This window comes from Symsagittifera roscoffensis, chromosome 5 (genome assembly GCF_963678635.1).
Source record: "Symsagittifera roscoffensis chromosome 5, txSymRosc1.1, whole genome shotgun sequence".
NCBI classification, from domain to species: domain Eukaryota; kingdom Metazoa; phylum Xenacoelomorpha; order Acoela; family Convolutidae; genus Symsagittifera; species Symsagittifera roscoffensis.
Window position 1 is genome coordinate 161,179 of NC_087066.1, and position 19,822 is coordinate 181,000.

The 19,822-nt window shown below is 38.9% G+C and overlaps 1 protein-coding gene across 1 annotated transcript; it reads right to left on the minus strand.

Moving 5' to 3' along the window:
• Positions 1–2,873: 2,873 nt before the first annotated feature.
• LOC134845808 (CCR4-NOT transcription complex subunit 1-like) lies at positions 2,874–18,492 on the minus strand. Its single transcript, XM_063862888.1, has 11 exons — positions 18,346–18,492; positions 18,094–18,186; positions 10,289–10,691; positions 7,310–7,404; positions 6,732–7,229; positions 6,484–6,632; positions 6,246–6,390; positions 4,820–5,080; positions 4,438–4,560; positions 3,563–4,091; positions 2,874–3,283 (listed from the first exon to the last, which is right to left on the minus strand). Exons 1-11 carry the CDS (start codon positions 18,490–18,492, stop codon positions 2,874–2,876), a joined length of 2,853 nt encoding a protein of 950 aa, XP_063718958.1.
• Positions 18,493–19,822: the final 1,330 nt, after the last annotated feature.

Genomic DNA, 19,822 nt, shown 5'->3' on the forward strand with positions numbered 1-19,822 from the left:
AACCAATCAATTGCATGATTACGTCTCAAAAGGCATAATTCCCAAATGGCATAAAAATGAAAAGTTTCCCAAATGGTATAGTTTTCATACAACAGTTGCATTGAAAAAATCGCGAAAAACTTTGGGTCTTATGCACAAAACGGCCCAAAATCAATGTTTTCATATGTTGAGTTACAACTTATGCAGCCAAATCTGATTGGCTAATATTAGCCATTCAAATTCAAGCAACTTGTTCAGGCAATTCAATCAAAACTTCCGAGCAGATAAAAATATTAGCCGAAATTACCAATATGTGAAGCTTCGTCTATAAATAATTTTTCTTCAAGTATTTGGGGTAATTTAGCCCGGACGAGAAAAATTTCTTTAAATAGATTCAGCAGAAAAAAAAGTTTTTGATTTTGGTTATTCCGGCCAACAATTTTATCTGCTGGAAATTTTAATTGAAACGCCGAAAAACTTTGTTTGAGTTTGAGTGTCTGATTAGCGAATCAGATTCAACGGTATTACTTTGAGTTCAAGAAAGATGCAGAAAGATTGATTTTTGGGTCGTTTTGTGCATAAGACCCAAACCTTTTTCGTGAACAATGTGAAAAAACTATTCAACTTGTCAATTCAAACGTTGACTGACATTTTATCTTGAAAATCTTTTCTGATTTTAAATCAAAAGCGAAAAGCATAAGCTTGCGGTTATTGATAAGCTTCTTGTGGTCAATTTTTCCGACAACTTTGTCACTTAGCATTTGTTTCGAAGTAATTAAATCAAAATCTTGCTCACGTTTTCGTTCCTGACAAAATTTTAAATTCGAAATTGATAGAAAACGTTTGATTTATTCCAGTTGGGATAAGTTTCATTTTTTGCCATATGGTATTTATGCCATTTGGGAAACTACCAATTGCATGATATTGTATGGGAGGATGGCGAATATTCATACATCCATGTGAACGAATACTTCAGTTTTGACAGATTTCCTAGACAGGAAACTAGAAAAAACGCATGAAAAAAGGTATCCACGAGTAAAAGATATTCAAGGCAAGTACCAGACAGTCTGCTCCTATCACTTACCGCAGAGTGATTTGAAAGATCGTTGAGCTTCACAGAAAGGCAGCGCTTTTTACGATTGGTTGAAAAAGGAGCAACGAAAGCCCAGCCAAGTCAAGACCTACCGCTCTCTAAGATCAATTCTTTGCAGTTGTATCAAACCAGAAAACTAAAGCTGAGTTTCACTAACTAGAAGAAAAAACTTAAAACTAGAGGACAGAACGTTCAGCAAATTGTTATTGATCGTAGTTTTTCATCATTTCAAAAACATCCAAGAGTTTAGCACTCATAAAAGATGCCTTCCCAGACTCCAACTAATTCGGAAACAAAAACGGGGAGTTCAGAGGGATCCAGTCAGCAGTGAAACGCCAGCAGCAAAAATAACCTGGTGGATACTGCAAATATGACAAGACAAATTTCATATTTTTTGAAAAAAACTGATACGGTACCTTCTAATTATGTCTTAAAAAAGCATGATAAATAAGACAATAATCTGTCTGAAATCCAACGTTATGAAACAAACTTAAATTTCTAACATACAAGAAAAAACAATGTCTAGCCGGGACTCAAACCCCAAATTGCAATGGCGACCACGTGCCTCTAGGCGAGTTATGAAGGAACGTGGATATTTCTGAGGTTCAAAACAGAGCCAAAGTTGCACTTCGGAGATGCAAGCAAAAAATGACCGATAACGCTTCTGGGAAAACTGAATGAGCAAACTTTGAGTCTACATAATTTAAAAAATGAAGACCGCCAATTATGAGTCTACAACTTGCTAAGTGACGCACGCCATCATTACACGTTAGCAAAACCAGTCAATTTGAAGAAAAAAGAAATTTACCAAATAATATGCCTCAATTTATAGAGCGGACGCATTTTAACTAGTATACCAAAAAGTTCATTAAAACATGGGACCGTGCCCAGGTTCGAGTCCTCTAATTTGGTTGCGGCTATCCTTCCCTACATCTACGCTACAGATCCATTATACCTTGACGCTAAAGTGCTATTTGTAATAACAAAGCCAATCGAAGATTGGAAGAGTAAAGAACGCAAGGAAACTGAAAAAAAACTGACTTGTTTTTTTTTTCAAAAACTATTGAATTTCGAAAAAAGTAAACTGCCTGAAAACTCTTTGAATTTGTAGAACAATTTGTCATAGACATTTTAATAAAACTAACCCAATTTGAGAAAACTGGATCAATAGGCAAAACTTTTATTTCGCTGGGAAATCTGATAATTCATTTCCATTTTCGAAATGAGAAGTCGATCCCGTTTTTCGTAACCTTTACACTTTTGCTGTTGAGTAGTGGAGTTTACCTTCTTTTTAAAAAAAGGAAATGCACTGAACTTGAAAAAAAATCACACGTCAAACCGCGAAAAATCAAAATTGAGCGGGAACAAATTAAAACTTTTACCCGAAAAAAAAACAAAAAAAATCAGCAAGCCCTATATAAGAGTACTCACTACGTTCATTACTCTTAATAATAGTCTGTGTTAATATTCTTAGCATTGGCTGTACTTAATAGCTGGTTATTGATCTTATGCACATACTGCAATAAAAAACATTTCAAAATGAACACTAATATTTGCTACTGAGTTTGGAAAAAAAGAGCGTTCATACTATCGCACAAGCTTTGGTTTTGTAATAATAAAGCAACTAAGAAAAAAAAGTAAGATTTGTGAGAATAGTTGTTTACAGGAAAACTATTGTTTACAGGAGCCACAATTGACTTTTCGACCGTAACCGTACGTGCAGTTTTCGTTTACGCACGGTACCGCACCCTACTGTAACCCCCACCCCTCCCCCTATTGCAGTACTGGCGGACTGGTTCTCTCAACTCGATCGCGCCTTCACCTTGTCTCGGGGCAGTGAGGAGTTCTTGTAGTTCTTCAGTAGTTCCAGCACTTGGTTTATGTGGGGTAGAGGATTGGACTGGCTGTAGATACGCATGAAGTAATTATTAGTCTCCGTCTCTATTTCCCCAGAGAACTCGCGCTGCTTCAGCACAGATCCACCCACATCGCCCGCAGCAGATGTAGTGGGGGAGGGTGCATTTGCCAGAGTGAGTCCACTGCCTGTACCCAAGCTCAGTGCGGATGTGAACGGTGGTTGCTGTTGTTGGGATGCCATGAAGTCTCCGCCGGAGGCCACCGAAGCGGATGAACTCAGTCCAGGTTTAATGGAATGGACTGCTGCTGCCGATGATGAAAGTTTAGATGACCCATATGGTCCTACACTCAAATCTAAGACACGCAAAACAAACAATTATCGCCACAGAAAAGGGCAGCTTTTTCAAACTTGGCCCAATATGATTTTCAAATGACTCTTAGCTCAAATTAATTCAGAAACTCTGCTCGTTGAGATTGACACTCGAGCATATAACAATAAATTAGGCTCTGTCATTTTTTTCCACATAGTGTGACATTGGTTGGCAGCTTTTTAAAATCTAGTAAGAGCCGATAAATGCACTCGCTTAGTTTTGTTTTGCGTAATCTAATACGCAGCATCTGAGCGGAGCTTACTGTGTAAATGAGAGAGTGCTGCAACTGCTGATCCACCCACATCCTTCTGATTGCCCATACCCCCCACAGTGTGATGTTGTAGAGGGGGGTTGGAGGAGTGGAGAGGGCCCATGGATTGGGAGGAGGATTGTCCATATATGGGACTCCCTGTGCCCCTCACGGCCATGCCTGTTCCCAGTGGGTTACTGCTGTTGTTGCTCACTGCAGAGGCTGTTGCAGGGGCGAAGTTGGGCTGCTGCTGCTGGTGGAGATGGTGGTGGTGGAGGGGCGGATGCGGAGGAGGGTGGGGAGGGGGGACAATGAGTCTGCCAGTGCTGAACCACTGCTGCAGTGGCTTCACTCTCTTCGCCAGATCCTCCACCGCCTTCTGCGTCTGTGCCGAGTAGTGGGACACAGTCTCAAACAGGAGGCGGGTGGCGTTGATGATGTGTTTGAGTTTGTGCAGGTGTGCTTTCGGCAGTTCAGCCCCTGCCACGTAGAGAGACACTCTCTCGTCAATGAACGCAATCAACTCCATCACAAACTGCTCCTGCACAAACACACTTTCACACACATACACACACAGAGAGCTTAACTGAGTGGGAAGATAGTGACGAGTAGACCCTTTAGTGCCTGAGGCGGCATAGAATACACTTGGCAGAAAACTGCAAAGCAAGTCTATCTGAGTTTATATCGCCGCCAGCATCCGTTTTCAGTTCAATTACAATTAAATGTCTCAGTGAACAGTATAAGAATCAATTGCAGAATGGAGATGATTAGACGCGTAACTTAAGAGGCTAACTCTATAGGAATACGCGAACAATCTGCGTTGTTTAAAATCTGCGATGAAGTTAAAAGTTTAGTGAGACAGGCGGTTCACTTGGGTATGGTCTGACCTTGTGTGTTGCAATGCGGTCGCTCAGATACTTCTCCAGGTTGAAGTAGTCTCTGTTAGCTCCGTGCATCACCACTTCCAGGCCAAATGCCACTGGACCAGTGTTGGCAGCTGCCTGCACAGCCTAACAGAAGCGACCAGATACACAGTTACTTGATACCAAATACTCATATCTCAAACTACATCAAAGGCACATCATTTCAACGAAGGATACTTCCCGAGGGAACTGAAGCTGGAAGAATCCAGAAAATATCTAGGCTTCAGTAAATATTCATTAGCTAAAGCGAGTAAATGGAAACGTTTGCCTTTTTTTAATTAGGCTCCAAAAACAAGGGTATATTTTGTGATCTTTGCTCACACAATAACTGGACACCTGTGTTTACCTTGTGTCCCAGATTGTGCAAGCCCTCGAGCAGTTTGTGGATGCGGGCGGCGTCCAGAGGCCTGGCCATGTAGTAGGAGGAGAAGAGAGCGAGGATGGGTTGCTGGAATGCCGGTGCCTGGAAGTGGTATGCCCAGTGCAGCACAGCACCAGCACTGGGACTGCTGTCCAGGAACATAGTCACCAGAGTGGAAAACAGAATGTCTTTCACCGGAGAAGAGCCAGCAGAGGAGGACGAGACTCCCACACTGGCATCGTCAACCTAATCAACATTCGACATAAGAAACGACTACCGATACTCAATTATGACGAATATTCTCAGCAAGCGACAACATGCAAGATGTTTGATCGCTATGTCAAATTAACCGAGATGAGACAATTTACGTTAATCTTTTCGGGACTTCCAAATTGAGTTAACATTTATTAAACACAGAGGCGAAGTTGCACTTCGCATACACAAGCAAAAATATGACCGGTAACTCTGCTGGGTAAAACTGAATGAGTAAGACTTTGAGTCTACAAAATTTCTTAAGAGACGTACGCCAATTACGAGTCTATATAAGTGCTAACTGACGCAAGCCAATTATGACGCATTAGCAGCACCAATTTGAAAAAAAAGGAATTTACCAAGTAACATGCCTCAATTTATAGATCAGACACATTTTAACTAGTATACGAAAAATTTCATTAAAAACATCCGACCCTACCCACATTCAAACCCTCTTATTTTGTTGCGGGTCTTCTTCCCTAGCTCTACGCTACAGATCCACGATGATTTGCAGCTTCTTGTAATATAATAGTCTGTGTCAGGCGCGGATCTAGGAGATTCTCGAAGGGGGGATTTTCAAAAAGAAAAAACTTTTGTGGACCTTTTTTTAGGTTGACCAAATTGATTTATTTTTGAGCTCTGATTGATCAAATCACTATAAATACCCTAATTTGACGGCGTTTTTTAGGCACTTTTCGGAAAATCGCGACTTTTTCGGTACGCCCCCCATCAAAACTAATGTATATTGGTGCCAAAGGCGCCTTTAAAAAATTTTTAGGGTCAGTCCGCCAAAAATGGATATCTCAAAATAAAACAAAGGGTTGACCCTTTGGGTCGACAGAGGGCCAAATCCCTGAGGGGATTCGACCCTCTCAAAATGAACACATTTTGTCGCAACAATATTTGCGACTTAGGTTGGAAAAAAGAGGTCATACTATCACACAAACTTTGCTTGTAAAATGTTTAACCCACGAATAGGAAAAAAAGAATCTGATCTTGTTCTGGATGAGGAACTCGCATTTAGGAATTTGACCGCTTAACGCTACGAAGTGTCGCATATTTCCCATTGCCCTCCAACCAATCCTCATGCATAAATGTGGAAAAAGCGCGACATGTGAACGGGGAAAGGACAGATGAGTCGTGAACGACGTCTGCTTACATGTAGGAGGGTGAAGAAAAGTACGTCTGGACAGTTCTTGACAGGGTAGTTGAAGAGAGAGCGAACAGAGTCGAACAGTTTGGAGTTTGAGGCCGCAAGTGGGGAGCCAGCACGCAACAGACACGCCAGCAGATCCACACACTTCCTAAACACACACGCACTTACTCAGTCAGCCACTCCTGTTAACCAACACCAACCAGTTCCAATTGGGCAGGATTAATCCACGCATTAATATTACCAGGTGGCGATGGGTGGCTTAGCAATCTGGTTCTCATCGAACAGCTTGCTCTCCGCGGTGCTCAACAGTTTGGCTGGAAATAGTCCGAAGCTGAACGAGTCCGTGGCCCTGGGATCGTAGCTCTGGATTAAGGCCTCGATCCACGACAGCTGGAATTGAACATTGACTGCATTATTTACTGCATTTAACAGCACTACATGTTTCCTTTAAACTGGTAGTAGAACAGAACATCTCTCCTTGCGACTCACCTGTCCCCTAATATTTGACCATTGAGACAACAAGAAGTCGATGGGGAAGTTAGTCCAGTTGTCAGCCGCAGAGCCCATGTTCATAGCCTCCATGGCGCCCATCACAATAGCCAGTGACTCTGGCCCTCTCACAAGGAACTGATCGTTATCCAGTTGTTTGACCACCTGAGCCCAGTTCACTGTCTTCACGACGCCTTTCACAGCCGCCACAAACACACGTGGATTCCAGCCTGCAGCCGAACAAGTGGCCTTGGACGCATCCAGTCCCTGTTCCAAACTGGAGTTGGACCAGCCAGAGCTGGCCAGCGACTGCAGTTGGACATCGTTGGCCACATTGATGGCCATGGAGAGGTTGGTCATGCGTGTGATGACCAGAGCCACCTGGTAGTCGGACACTCTGTGCACTCCGAACTCCTGCAACACCTTGATGACGTCATCGCCACTGTGCAGAGAAGTCGGGCCCAAGTTCTCGATCACACTGGCCAAACTCATCTCAGCCTAGACGAGAGACGCAACGATTTACACACGCACGACAATACACACATCAATAGAGCAACCCGCGATTGGGGCCAGCTTACCATAGTTGCTGTGTTGGCAGACAACACAGTGTCCAGAGAAGTGCCCTCTTTGTCGTACAGGGCAGGTGCCAGTACACAACTTTTCTTGGGGAAGTCTGAAGCACACAACACATGTATTGCACTACACACCGATGCTCATCGATAAGAATTATTGGAAAGGAATTTAATATCGATATTCATCAGCCCAAACACAGATCCTTTTTCAGTTCAAAGTCAAACTACCAACATGGTCTGAATTGAGAGCCACTTACGATTTGCATAAAAACGTACCGTTACATTTAGTATTGTTTTCGAAAAATAAAACTAGAAATCACATTCTCGCATGCTTTTAAACAGAGGCGAAGCAGAGCTTCGCACCACATGTGACAGAAAATTTAATGAATCTCACTACATGGAGAAGAACCGACAAATAAACAACAAACTTCCAAATAAATATTCTCAAAAATTATAAAATCATATAAAACCCTGGAGCTGAAAAAATGCACCTTTGAAAATTTTACGGACAGAAGCAAGGCGAAGGATCGCGCTGCATGCTATAAACCCATGCATAGCAGGATAAATTATCCGACAAAAATATCCGAGGTGATAACTGTAGAAAAAATTCGAAAAAAAAAGAAAAACTCCATTCATAAAATAAGTCTAGTAGAAAAATGAATATTAAATAATTATCAAAACAAAAATTATAGAGCGGTAAATAGCTGACAATTCTTGAGGAGTCACAGGTTGAGCCGGAAAAAAGATTTTATTATAACTTACAAACTCAAGTTATCTTCAAAACACTTGGATAAAAATTTTTTGCTCCTCAAGCTTCTCACAAGGAAAAAGTATGACAAGATCAACCACTTGAATGGATACTACCGTGACCTAGCACATGAACTGAGAATACCTTGTTTCGGCTTTAAGTATTTTCACTATGGGAAGCATACAAGCTGGGACGGGTTACACCCCGAACCTTGTCACATTCGAGTGCTTGCAGCTGACTTCAGAATGGCCTTCAAAAATCTGTCAAAGAAACGTCATCGATGAAGGTAGGATATATGGGACAACTTTTAAAATTTCAAAAAATTTTGAGCCAATCATGATATTGATTGAGGAAAACTGAAATTTTTGATTTTATGACTGTTTGCCCTCTTTGACGTACAGGGCAGGTGCCAGTACACAACTTTTCTTGGGGAACTCTGAAGCACACAACACATGTATTGCACTACACACCAATGCTCATCAATAAGGATTATTGGAAAAAAAATTAATATCGATATTCATCAGCCCCAGCATAGATCCTTTCTCAGTTCAAAGCCAAACTACCAACATGGTCTGAATTGAGAGCCACTTACGATTTGCACACAAAACGTACCGTTACATTTAGTATTGTTTTCGAAAAAAAAATTACATTCTCGCATGCTTATAAACAGAGGCGAAGCAGAGCTTCGCACCACATGTGACAGAAAATTTAATGACTCTCACTACATGGAGAAGAACCGACAAATAAACAACAAACTTCCAAATAAATATTCTCAAAAATTATAAAATCATCTAAAATCCTGGAGCTGAAAAAAAAACACCTTTGAAAATTTTACGGACAGAGGCAAGGCGAAGGATCGCGCTGCATGCTAAAAACCCATGCATAGCAGGACAAATTATCCGACAAAAATATCCGAGGTGATAACTGTAGAAGAAATTCGAAAGAAAAAAGAAAAACTCCATTCATAAAAATAAGTCTAGTAAAAAAATGAATATAAAATAAGTATCAAAACAAAAATTATAGAGCGGTAAAAAGCCGACAATTCTTGAGGAGACACAGGTTGAGCCGGAAAAAAAGGTTTTATTATAACAACTTACAAACTCAAGTTATCTTCAAAACACTTAGATAAAAAATTTTTGCTCCTCAAGCTTCTCACAAGGAAAAAGTATGACAAAATCAACCACTTGAATGGATACTACCGTGACCTAGCACATGAACTGAGAATACCTTGTTTCGGCTATAAGTATTTTCACTATGGGAAGCATACAAGCTGGGACGGGTTACACCCCGAACCTTGTCACATTCGAGAACTTGCAGCTGACTTCAGAATGGCCTTCAAAAATCTGTCAACGAAAGGTTATCGATGACGGTAGGATATATGGGACAACTTTTAAAATTTCAAAGAGTTTTGAGCCAATCATGATATTGATTGAGGAAAACTGAAATTTTTGATTTTATGACTGTTTGCCCTCTTTGACGTACAGGACAGGTGCCAGTACACAACTTTTCTTGGGGAAGTCTTCCGCATCAGTAATATTCTCGAAAAAAAACAGGTACCTCGGCTTTAGCTGCGCCACTAGTAAAAATAATCGGGACTTGGATTTTTTGAGACATCTCGGAAAACTTTCACTTATCGCAAAAAATTGGTTTTTCACGAGAACTTCCAAGGAAAATCTGCGTGCCTGCAAACTCAACTAGTTACTTGTTTTGAATTACTTTACTTTCTACCGCCTTTTTACTTTATTTCACATTCTAATGGGAAAGTTTTGACCCAGATTTTTGAATTTTCCATTTTCTTGGAAACTACTCTGCCAAATTGGAGCTCAAAACTTTGATTGAAAAAAGAGGTTGTTTCTAGGCATAAGTTTCTAAGTATAAGCGGCTACTTTTTATTGACAAAATTTACGACTTTTCTCGAAGACTACACTCCAAAATCTGAGATTGGGGTTCAATCAACCGACCAGGTTCTCTTAATCTTACATAGGTAGCTACGCCCTAATTCTTTGTAGTAAAAATTATGGCCTTCGAAAAAAGCATTTTATGACAATTTGGCTGTGTTTCTAAAACATGTTCACTTTTCTACAAATAAAATTTAAATCTAGGATTAAGGATTCAACCAAAAGAACAGGTTAATGAATCCTGCTCACATAAACTGAAATGCCGTGCCATGATCTCTGAAATTGAGCAGCTCCATTAAGTATTTGATAAGGAAGTATGTTTTTGGAGGTGGTGCTAACCGTTTTCGAGTGAGTCGAAGAGAGACTTGTGCAATTCTGCTGGCAGTTCGATGCTTCCCTCTGCCACCAGACGCAACAGCTGGTAGAGAATGCGCACTGGAGTGTCGGCGAAACCCCCCGAGTGCTCGTGCAGCTGCTGCCCTGATTGGTAGCTGCTGCTGTCACTGTATGCACGTGCAAAGTCGCCCACCTTCAACTTGAGGATCTCGAAGGCACAGCTGCGCAACTGCACCTGGGTCACTGCTGGTGCTGATTGAGAAGGAGGGGCAGTATGGGGAGGAGAGAGGGAAGAGAAAGAGGTGTGGTCTAGAAGGGCAAGGCTGACAGTTATCTCCTGCAGTTGGGTGAGATGCAGGGTCTTGAAGATCAGCAGGAGCGTCTGGGTTGAACACGCCGCCTTGTTCTGACAAAAAACCACCAAATTTAGCCAACGAAAAACTGGAAAAGTGTTATGCAGCCCAAAACGACCCCGTTACAAGAATTTACAAGAAAAGCCGTTAATTTTTCAAAAACACCAAAAATATTAATGATTGCTCTTAAGTTAAACTTTAATTAATGTGAACAGTTTTTGGTGCCTTCAATTCTATTTTCCAAACACTCCATTTTCATAGAACGTATTTTAATGCTACGCTTCTTTAATTTCTATTTTATGCAACTATCGTTTCTATGCATCTAAATCAAAAGCGTTTTTTGTGCAACTGAAATCAAGTTGAAGGCGGCATTGGAAAGTTGCGACCGCTTGCTCCGCTACTGAAAACTTTGGTAAGTGTCGAGAAAAACCCTATTTGAAATTCTTGAATTTTGGTCTAACTTTGAGCGAAGGTAAACGAGCAGGTTTATTTGTTTTTTAACCAAAAAAAATTACCATTAAGAATTATCGGGATGTGTCGAATGATATTTAATAATTTTTGAAACTTTTGAATCGAGTTTTAGTTTTTTTTTTCAAGTAACTTTTCAACATAAACCGTTTCCCGGTTTGCCTACTTAACTATGACTGTCGAATAATTACTCTTGAGGGTGTTGCAACCGGGTACTAGACTTCATTTCCCGTAACCAATTTTGTTCACATAATTGTCAATTTAGTAGGAGGCAGTTTTCACCTATGGTTGGTATGCTCAGGTTCTTAAATTGACTTACCATGAACCAAAAAATATAAAATAATTATTACCATTCTCTTACCATTACACAAACTGTGAAACCTTACCAATTCTATTTCCTATCTTAATACATTGCAGACTCTATACTCAATGTTAATACATAGCATGGCACACCCTCAACCTATAACGTATTTTAACATCCCCCCCCCCTCAGCTCCAACATCTACTACGCAGCACAGTATGTTCCGACCAGTCTTAAATAAAGGGAAAAATTGTTTTTTTTTCTGCATGCTGTTAAAAAAATCTGAATTAAAAAAAAAACATTTAGGCATGTTTGATAGTCATAGTAAAATAGGTCAATTGAAATACAGTTTTTGAAAAAATGACTGGAAAAATTGAAAGAAAAATGTTATATGTTTCAATTGTTTTTGCAAATTTTTTGTTGAGTTTTCATGTTTTTGGGTCCTAAAATTCCGATAAAACTCCAGAAACTACCTTTACTAGAAAAAAAAACTAAGTTTTCACGGCTAAAATTAAATTTAAGAAAGCATATACTGTCGCCGCATTGACTCGAAATTCGACCAAAAATAAAAAAAATTCAAACCGGTTATTCTCGACACTGTGAAAAAAAATCAAACTTTTCTAATGTTATTCGATCACGACTGAAATGGCTTTATAATGACATATCACTCAACCCAGTCCAATCATTATTTGTTGTTACAGTTTCATCTTGAACTTATTTTATATAATTGTAATGTTTTTGTATTTCAGAGAGGTGGGGTTGTAATTAACGTATTTACTAATACCAATTGTATCAAATGGTAGCACAATTATGGCCTCTGGATGAAAATAACAAAACCCCACCGACATGGGGAAACTGACAAGCCGTACGAGGTTTGGCTACTGCAAGTAGAATTCTGGTTAGCAGTGACGAAGCTGCAGAAAGGGAAACTTGGTCCGGCAGTGTTGCTGTCTCTTGCTTGGTCCTAAGCGCGACGTTGCGCTTTCTATACCAATTGCGGATTTGAAATCAGACAGAGTAATCATGATTATTGAATAAATTGTGTGATGCCCTCGGCAAAGAGACTGCTGATCAAACATATGAAATGTAAGAGATGTTTGAGGCCTTCAAGAGAGTTTCTAGAACTATTGACGAGTATATTGCGCAGTTTGAGTTGCTGATAGGCAAGTTGCAGAAGCACGGAATTGAGGTACCTGACGCTTTGCTTGCCTGCAAGTTGTTGTACGCGGCTGAAATTGACAAACGAGATACAAGGCTGGTGCTTTCGGCAACACCGAAGCTTGAGTTTGCTGCTATGAAGAACAGTCTTAAAAGGATTTTCTCAAACAGCGATTTGAATGAGAAATCCGAGTCTTTAGATGTCAAACGGGAGCCCGTTTTGCCGCCTCTTATCGAAATAACGATTCTCAGAATACTAGTCAATCACAAATGAGAGCTACAAATCCAAAGGGAAAAGAAGGCAAAGTTCTGACATGTCATAACTGTGGTTCCTTTCTTCACTTCGTGAGAAACTGTCCAGATGCGAAACAAAAAGAGGACGCTCTTGTTACAGAAACTACCAAAGAAGATGAAGAGGTAGTTTTATCACGTTTTCGGCCAGTCACACGGATACTGTATCTCACTCGCCAGGTTCTGCAATTTTACACACAGGTTGCACGGCGACACTATGTTTAATTCAATGGTTGGAGCGTTTTCAGTCCAGTTTTTTGACTGGCCAAGACGTAAAGTTCGAGAAAACCTCTTCTGTTTTCATTTTTGATGGCGCGAGAAGATAAAACCTATGTATGCGGCTGTTCTTCCCGTTACATGTAATACGTGTGATACCCGCTGTTCTTGCGTGTACTTGTGATACCAGCACCTGGTTCTGATCAAAATGTACAGTGGAAGCTTCACAAATGTGCCTACGGTCTGGCAGATGTTGCCAGGCACTGGTTTGAACGCGTCCAAAGAATTAATATCCACCGGTTTCAAGCAGTCACGTTTTGATTTGTGTTTCTGTATTTTCAAGACAATAAATTACGTGGCTGTGTTTCTACCCATTTGGATGACTTCTGGTGGGCTGGCTCGGTTGAGTTCGGGGAGCACATATCAGAGCGTGTGCAATCTATTTTCGACATCAAGTCAACGACTTTCCTTCCATTTCGGTATCTCGGACTCGATATTGCCAGACTCGACCGGTACTTGACGATCGATCAAGTGCATTACGCTAAGGATGTGTCAGAGATCGAAGAAAGCAGTATTGGTCCCGGCAACGAAATTAGAAGCCACATGCGTTTAGCTTTGGGGAAACTGCAGTGGGTTGCGAATCAAACGCGTCCAGATTTGTCGTTTTCGACTAGCTCTGTTAGCGAAAACTTGCACCGCCGATTTGAATGATTAATGGACTCTCAACAAAGTTATACGAAGATCACAAGCTACCACGTCTCACTGACAACTACGGTTCCTGAAACTGCAAAACCATGAGAAGTGGAAACCTATTGGGTTCTCGATGCTGCTCTGGGCAATTTGCACGATGGAGGCACACATGGGGGTTTTTCTTGTGTTTTTAGAGCAAGAAGGTACCTGATACTTGGTCGACTGGCAGTCTAAACGAATTAGAAGAGTCGCACGAAGCACGACTTCCGCCGAGATTGCTGCCTGTATTGATGGTATGGATGCTGCGTTATTCACCCAGAAATTACTCCAGGAGCTATTGGGATTTCTTGTCCCAATCGTGGCATTTGTCGATGGTAAAGCATTAGTTGATGCCGTTAATTCGACAAAAACGGCTCAGGATAAGTGATTACGTGTCGATAAAACGTTTTTACGCTGCATGATTGATGAGCGAGAATTCAAGTATTTGCGCTGGGTACCCTCTAATCCTCAACTTGCAGATGGCCTGACTAAATGCAACCAAAAGAGTGGAGAAATGCTGCTAAAAATCATGAAAAACTGTCGTTTTCCCTTCGATTTACCGCAATATCACGCAAGGATTACGTTTTTTCTGTTTTTCGCGGAAACCGGAAAGAAATCGCGTTATTTTTACCTTTTTAAACCATTTATTTATCAGGGAGAAATGGTGTGTTAATTTCCAGGAAGTTTGCGTTTCAATTTTACAAGATGTATTTGACGCAGTTATTCAACTCGTTATTTTTACTCGTTAGACGCGTTAATTTTACCTTTAAAACCATTTATTTACCTGGGAGAAACGGTGTGTTAATTTCCAGGAATTTTGCGAGTCAATTGTACAAGAAGATCTATTTGCAGCTGTTATAATGTATTCATTTAACGCGTTCAACGCGCAGCATTTGGTATGAAATTACATGGATTTTTTCGCACGGTTGTGATTAATTTGATTTTCATTGAATTACACACCAGCGACAGAGCAGGTTAAATAGATTCGCTACACGCGAGCATCCCGTTCCGCAGGTTTGAAACGACCGCTTCAACCATTTAAACTGATGGGGATATTGTTACAGTTTTATCTTGTACTTGTTTTTATATAATTGTCATGTTTGTGTTTTTCAGAGAGTTGGGGATGTGATTACCGTTGTTTTTAATACCAATTTCATCACATTTGTGCTACCTGATTTTCCGTGAAAAAAAAAACAAAAAGAAATATCTAAAACACACGAATATCTAAAACACACGGAAAAAAGTGAAACACTCTTTTTGACAAGTTGTTTAGCTGGAAAAATTCTACCTTCGAATTGACCACGCTTGCTAAGCGTGAAAAAGACTAAACCAAAACCATTTCCATGAAAGCTTCTGTGATACTTCTGTGGACAGTAAACAGTAATTTTTATTACAAAAGAAAACACACAAAAAAAAGTTTTTTTTTTAAAAAAAAACCTGTTGTCTTCTTTTCTGCATGTTGTGATAAAAAAACCTTAGATACAAAATAAAATGTAGGCATACTGGATAGTCATAGTAAAAAAGAAAATTGAAAGACAGTTATTAAAAAATGACTGGAAAAACGGAAGGAAAAACTTATGAAAAGTTCAAATTTTTTTTGAGTTCTCAAGTTTTTGGTTCCCAAAATTTCGCACAAAAACTCCAGAAAAAACTTTAGCTAGATTAAAACTAAGTTTTCACGGCTAAAAACGAGCTTAAGTAAGCATATACTCACGTCGTATTAGCTCGAATTTCGACCAAAAGTCAAAACAAAAATTCAAACCGGTTTTTCTCGACATTAAAAAATATTTCAAAATTTTCTAATGTCGTTCGAATCACGACTAAAATGGCTTTTAAATGTAATATCACTCAGCATATTTCAGCCAATGTTTGTGTTACCTGACTTTCCATAAAAAAACCAAAAGAAATATCTAAAATACCCGAATACAAAATGCCTCCCCAATTTCAAATGTCGGAACAAAAACAAATTTCGTATAGTTGAACAGAGATATTCCGTGAAAACATACAACGGCCCATATGCTCACACTCAGAGCTACTGGCATATTGTTTCGGAGTAGTTTTCAAACAGAAGTTGTTACCCGAAAAAACGTCTATATTCCAAATTGATGAACGAAAAAAGGTAAATATTCGAGAAAAAAGCGAATAACTCTTTTTTACAATGACAAGTTGCTTGCCTGGGAAAAATCAACATTCGAACTGAAAACGCTTGCTAAGCGTGAAAGTACTAAACATATCAAAACTTTTTCATGAAACCTTCTCCGATACTTGGACACTAAACAGTATTTTAAATACAAAAAAAAACACAAAAAAACTGGTCTTTGAAAACACAAAAAACTTTTTTTTGAGGACTGGTCTTTTTTTCTGCATGTTGTGATAAAAAATTGTGAACTAGAAAAAAAATTTGTTCAAATTTGATAGTCATAGTAAAATAGGTCAACTGAAATACAGTTTTTGAAAAAAAAAGACTGGATAAAAAGAAAGAAAAATTTTAAAATGCTTCATTTTTTGCAAATTTTTTTTTGAGTTTTTATGTTTTTGGTTCCCAAAATTGCGCTAAAACTCCAAAAACTACCTTTAGCAGAATAAAACTGAGTTTTCACGGTTAAAAATAAGCATCAGTAAGCATATACTGTCGACCTATTAGCTCGAAATTCGACCAAAAATCAACAAAAGTTTCAAACCGGTTTTTCTCGACATTGTGAAAAAAAATTTTCAAAATTTGCTAATGTCGTTCGAGTCACGACCGAAATGGCTTTATTATGACACATCACTCAAACCAGTCCAACTAATCTTGGTGGTACCTAACTTTGCGTGAAAAAAAAAGCAAAAAAGAAACACCTAAAACACCCGAATACAAAGTTCCTCCCAATTTTCTATGGTCGGAACAAAAACGAAATTCGTATAGTTCATCAGAGACAAATTCCGTGAAAAAATACAACGGACACTATGCTCAGACTCAGAGCTGCTGGTTAAAAGATTCGAAATTAAATTGCTGCAGTAGTTGTAACCCGAAAAAAATCTTTATTGCAGTTTGATAAATAAATACAATAAAAATTCGAGAAAAAACCAATGACTCTTTTAGACCAGTTTTGACCTTGAAAAGTCTACATTTCGACTTGACAACGCTTGCTGAGCGTGAAAAAAAAACTTAGCAGATCAAAAACTTTATCATGAAACCTTCTGTGATACTTGGACAGTAAACAGATATTTTTAATTAAAAAAAAAGGTTTTTTTTAAAGAAAACTGTTGTCTTTTTTTCCGCATGTTGTAATGAAGAAACCTTAAATAAAACAAAAATTTAGGCGTATTTGATAATCATAGTAGAATAGGTCATTAAAAAAACAGTTATTGAAAAAAAATGACTGGAAAAACGGAAAGAACATTTTTAAAAGTTTTCAAGTTTTTGGTTTCAAAAATTGCGCACAAAAACTCCAGGAAATAACTGAACTCGAAAAAAACTAAGTTTTCAAGGCTAACATTAGGCTTCAGTAAGCGTATACTGTCGCAGTATTAGCTCGAAGTTCGACTGAAAATCAAAAAATTCAAACCGGTTATTCTCGACAGTGAAGAAAACTTCAAAAATTTATAATGTCGTTCGAATCATGACTTAAATGACTTTTTTATGAAATGCCACTCAACCTAGTCCAATCATTGTTTGTGTTACCTGATTTTCCGTGGAAAAAAAAGCAAAAAGAAATATCTAAAACATACCCTAATACAAAGTTTCTCCCCATTTTCAATGGTCGGAACAAAAACAATTTTCGTATAGTTGAACAGAGACAAATTCCGTAAAAACATACAACGGGCCATTTGCTTAGACTCAGAGCTGCTGGTTAAATGATTTGAATTTAAATTGCTGCAGAAGTTGTTACCCGAAAAAAATCTATATTCCAGTTTGATAAATAAATACAGTAAAAATTCGAGAAAAAACCAATGACTCTTTTAGACCAGTTGTTGACCTTGAAAAGTCTACATTTCGACTTCAGAACGCTTGCTAAGAGTGAAAAAAAACCAAACAGATCAAAACCTATTTCATGAAACCTTCTGTGATACTTGGACAGTAAGCAATAATTTTTCAAGTTTTTTGTATTACTTCAAATATAAAACAATCGCTATTCAGTTGACACTGGATTTTCATTCGAGTTGCAATCTAAAAGAGAAATGGACAACAACAATTCCCCTAAAGAGCGAAAGAGAAAGATTGTGATTTATGTCTTGCACTGGTGGTGTGTATCGGATTGTACTGTTTGTGAAGATGGTGACTGGTGTGGTGTGGTGAAGTAGTTCGTTACCTGTGCGAACAAGTGTTCTAGGGCGGGACAGAGTAGGGAGGAGAAGCAGAGTCTGTTGGATAATCTGTCCAGGTGCTCTCTCAGAAACTTCAGCTGAAACACAGACAAAAGTTGCCATATTCTACAATATTCACTTGCGTCAATCAACCAGTCAAGAGACGGCATTTTCTGCCAGAATCTGCACTATTTTGTGCTCCTGCAGAGCATTGTGATTGAGAGAGAGAGAGAGAGCTTCCTGATTACTCCCCTTACCCGGCTAGTGTCTGCTGCAACTGTCTCTCCACTCTGCGAGTCAATCGGAATGTCACTCAACAATAGCTTCACCAGGTACTGTGCTTCGTGTAGTGTACAGCTCACAGTCAGCTGAAAAGTATGAAACTTCTTATACATTTCTGCCATTCTGTGATCTCAATAATTTATTCGAGTTCAATAATTGATGAATTTTGTTATCTATTTTATAGATTCACAATTCAACAAAAAATACACTACTCTTTGAATTTCATAACTATTTTATCATTGGCTCTTATTTCATAAAACTAAGTCAGTTGGAGAAAACTAGGTCTCCAGGTATTTTTTTTGAAAACGCTGGGATTAAAACCCACCTTCGGAACAAACAGTGATTAACGTTTTTCACGCACTTTCCGCTTTATTAATTTAAGAACTTATTTTGCCTTCCTTTCAGCAAACGAACTTGAATATAACTTGAAAAAAGTTGTAATCCAAAAAACGCTAAAAATGCGTAATGCCTAATGTCAAATTATCGACAAGTATTTAAACTAAAATAGATTACGTCATATTCTGCCAAACAATTTGACTAGTTTGATTTCTTCTCAAATTTAACAACAACTTTAAGATTTGTTTTTCAATCCCAATGTTTTTAAAAGAGAGAAAGAAGGCTGAGATTCAATTGCTTGCTTGACCTTCAAAAGAAAACTTCTGAGCTGAAACTTTCGCTTGATTTTTGCACTGAATTTCGCCTTTTGGATAAAGTATAAATAAAGCAAGGTTTCTTGCTTTATTTATACTTGTTATTTAACGGTCATAGATGCTGAGAACCCAACAAGGTCTAATCAACAGAACATGATGGAGGAAATAGAGGCCCTCAAACGTGAAAATGCTGATCAAAGACGGGATATCAAGTATTTAAAAAAAACAAGACGACCTGGGTGTGATTCAAGATGGCAATGGCAATGGCAAGGGTTAGAGCACTAGAAAGGTACTCGAAATCGTGAAACCCCTTTGCTGCACGAGCTAGAGCAAACCTGGTAAATGACGTGGTCAACTTTTTCTGGAATTACAAGAACAAAAACAACATCAACCCAGACGAAACTAAAGCCTGTCACGAATTACCTGGGGACTTCAATGGTTCTTATCCCAGTATTATAGAGAAGTTTGAATACTATTTATGGCCTGAGTGAAAATATTTATGGCCTAGATGGCGAAAAAATTACAGATTCCGGAGTTCTCAATTAAAGGGGTTATCACTCATTTGAACATTGCTGCAGTAAAAAAGAGGAGATGGCGTTGGCCTTCATCTAAGAGCGGATATAATTTTTTCGATAGTCAAAAATCTGTTTAAAGAAGTAAAAACTAATATTAACATGAGCAGAACTTAACGGTATTCGGCATAACTTAATCTGATAATACAACTTTTATAATACAAAAAGGTGGTAGGTTCAATTTAAATAGCTGGATCGCTTTTCGTTATACTTCGCACATTGTTTATTTC

Coding starts and splice junctions, on each gene's coding strand:
- LOC134845808 (XM_063862888.1), bottom strand. CDS start 18,492: ATGGCAGAAATGTATAAGAAGTTTCATACTTTTCAGCTGACTGTGAGC. Junction 6,391..6,483: donor AAGCCACCCATCGCCACCTG/GTAATATTAATG, acceptor GTGTGTGTTTAG/GAAGTGTGTGGATCTGCTGG. Junction 4,092..4,437: donor ACCGCATTGCAACACACAAG/GTCAGACCATAC, acceptor GTGTTTGTGCAG/GAGCAGTTTGTGATGGAGTT.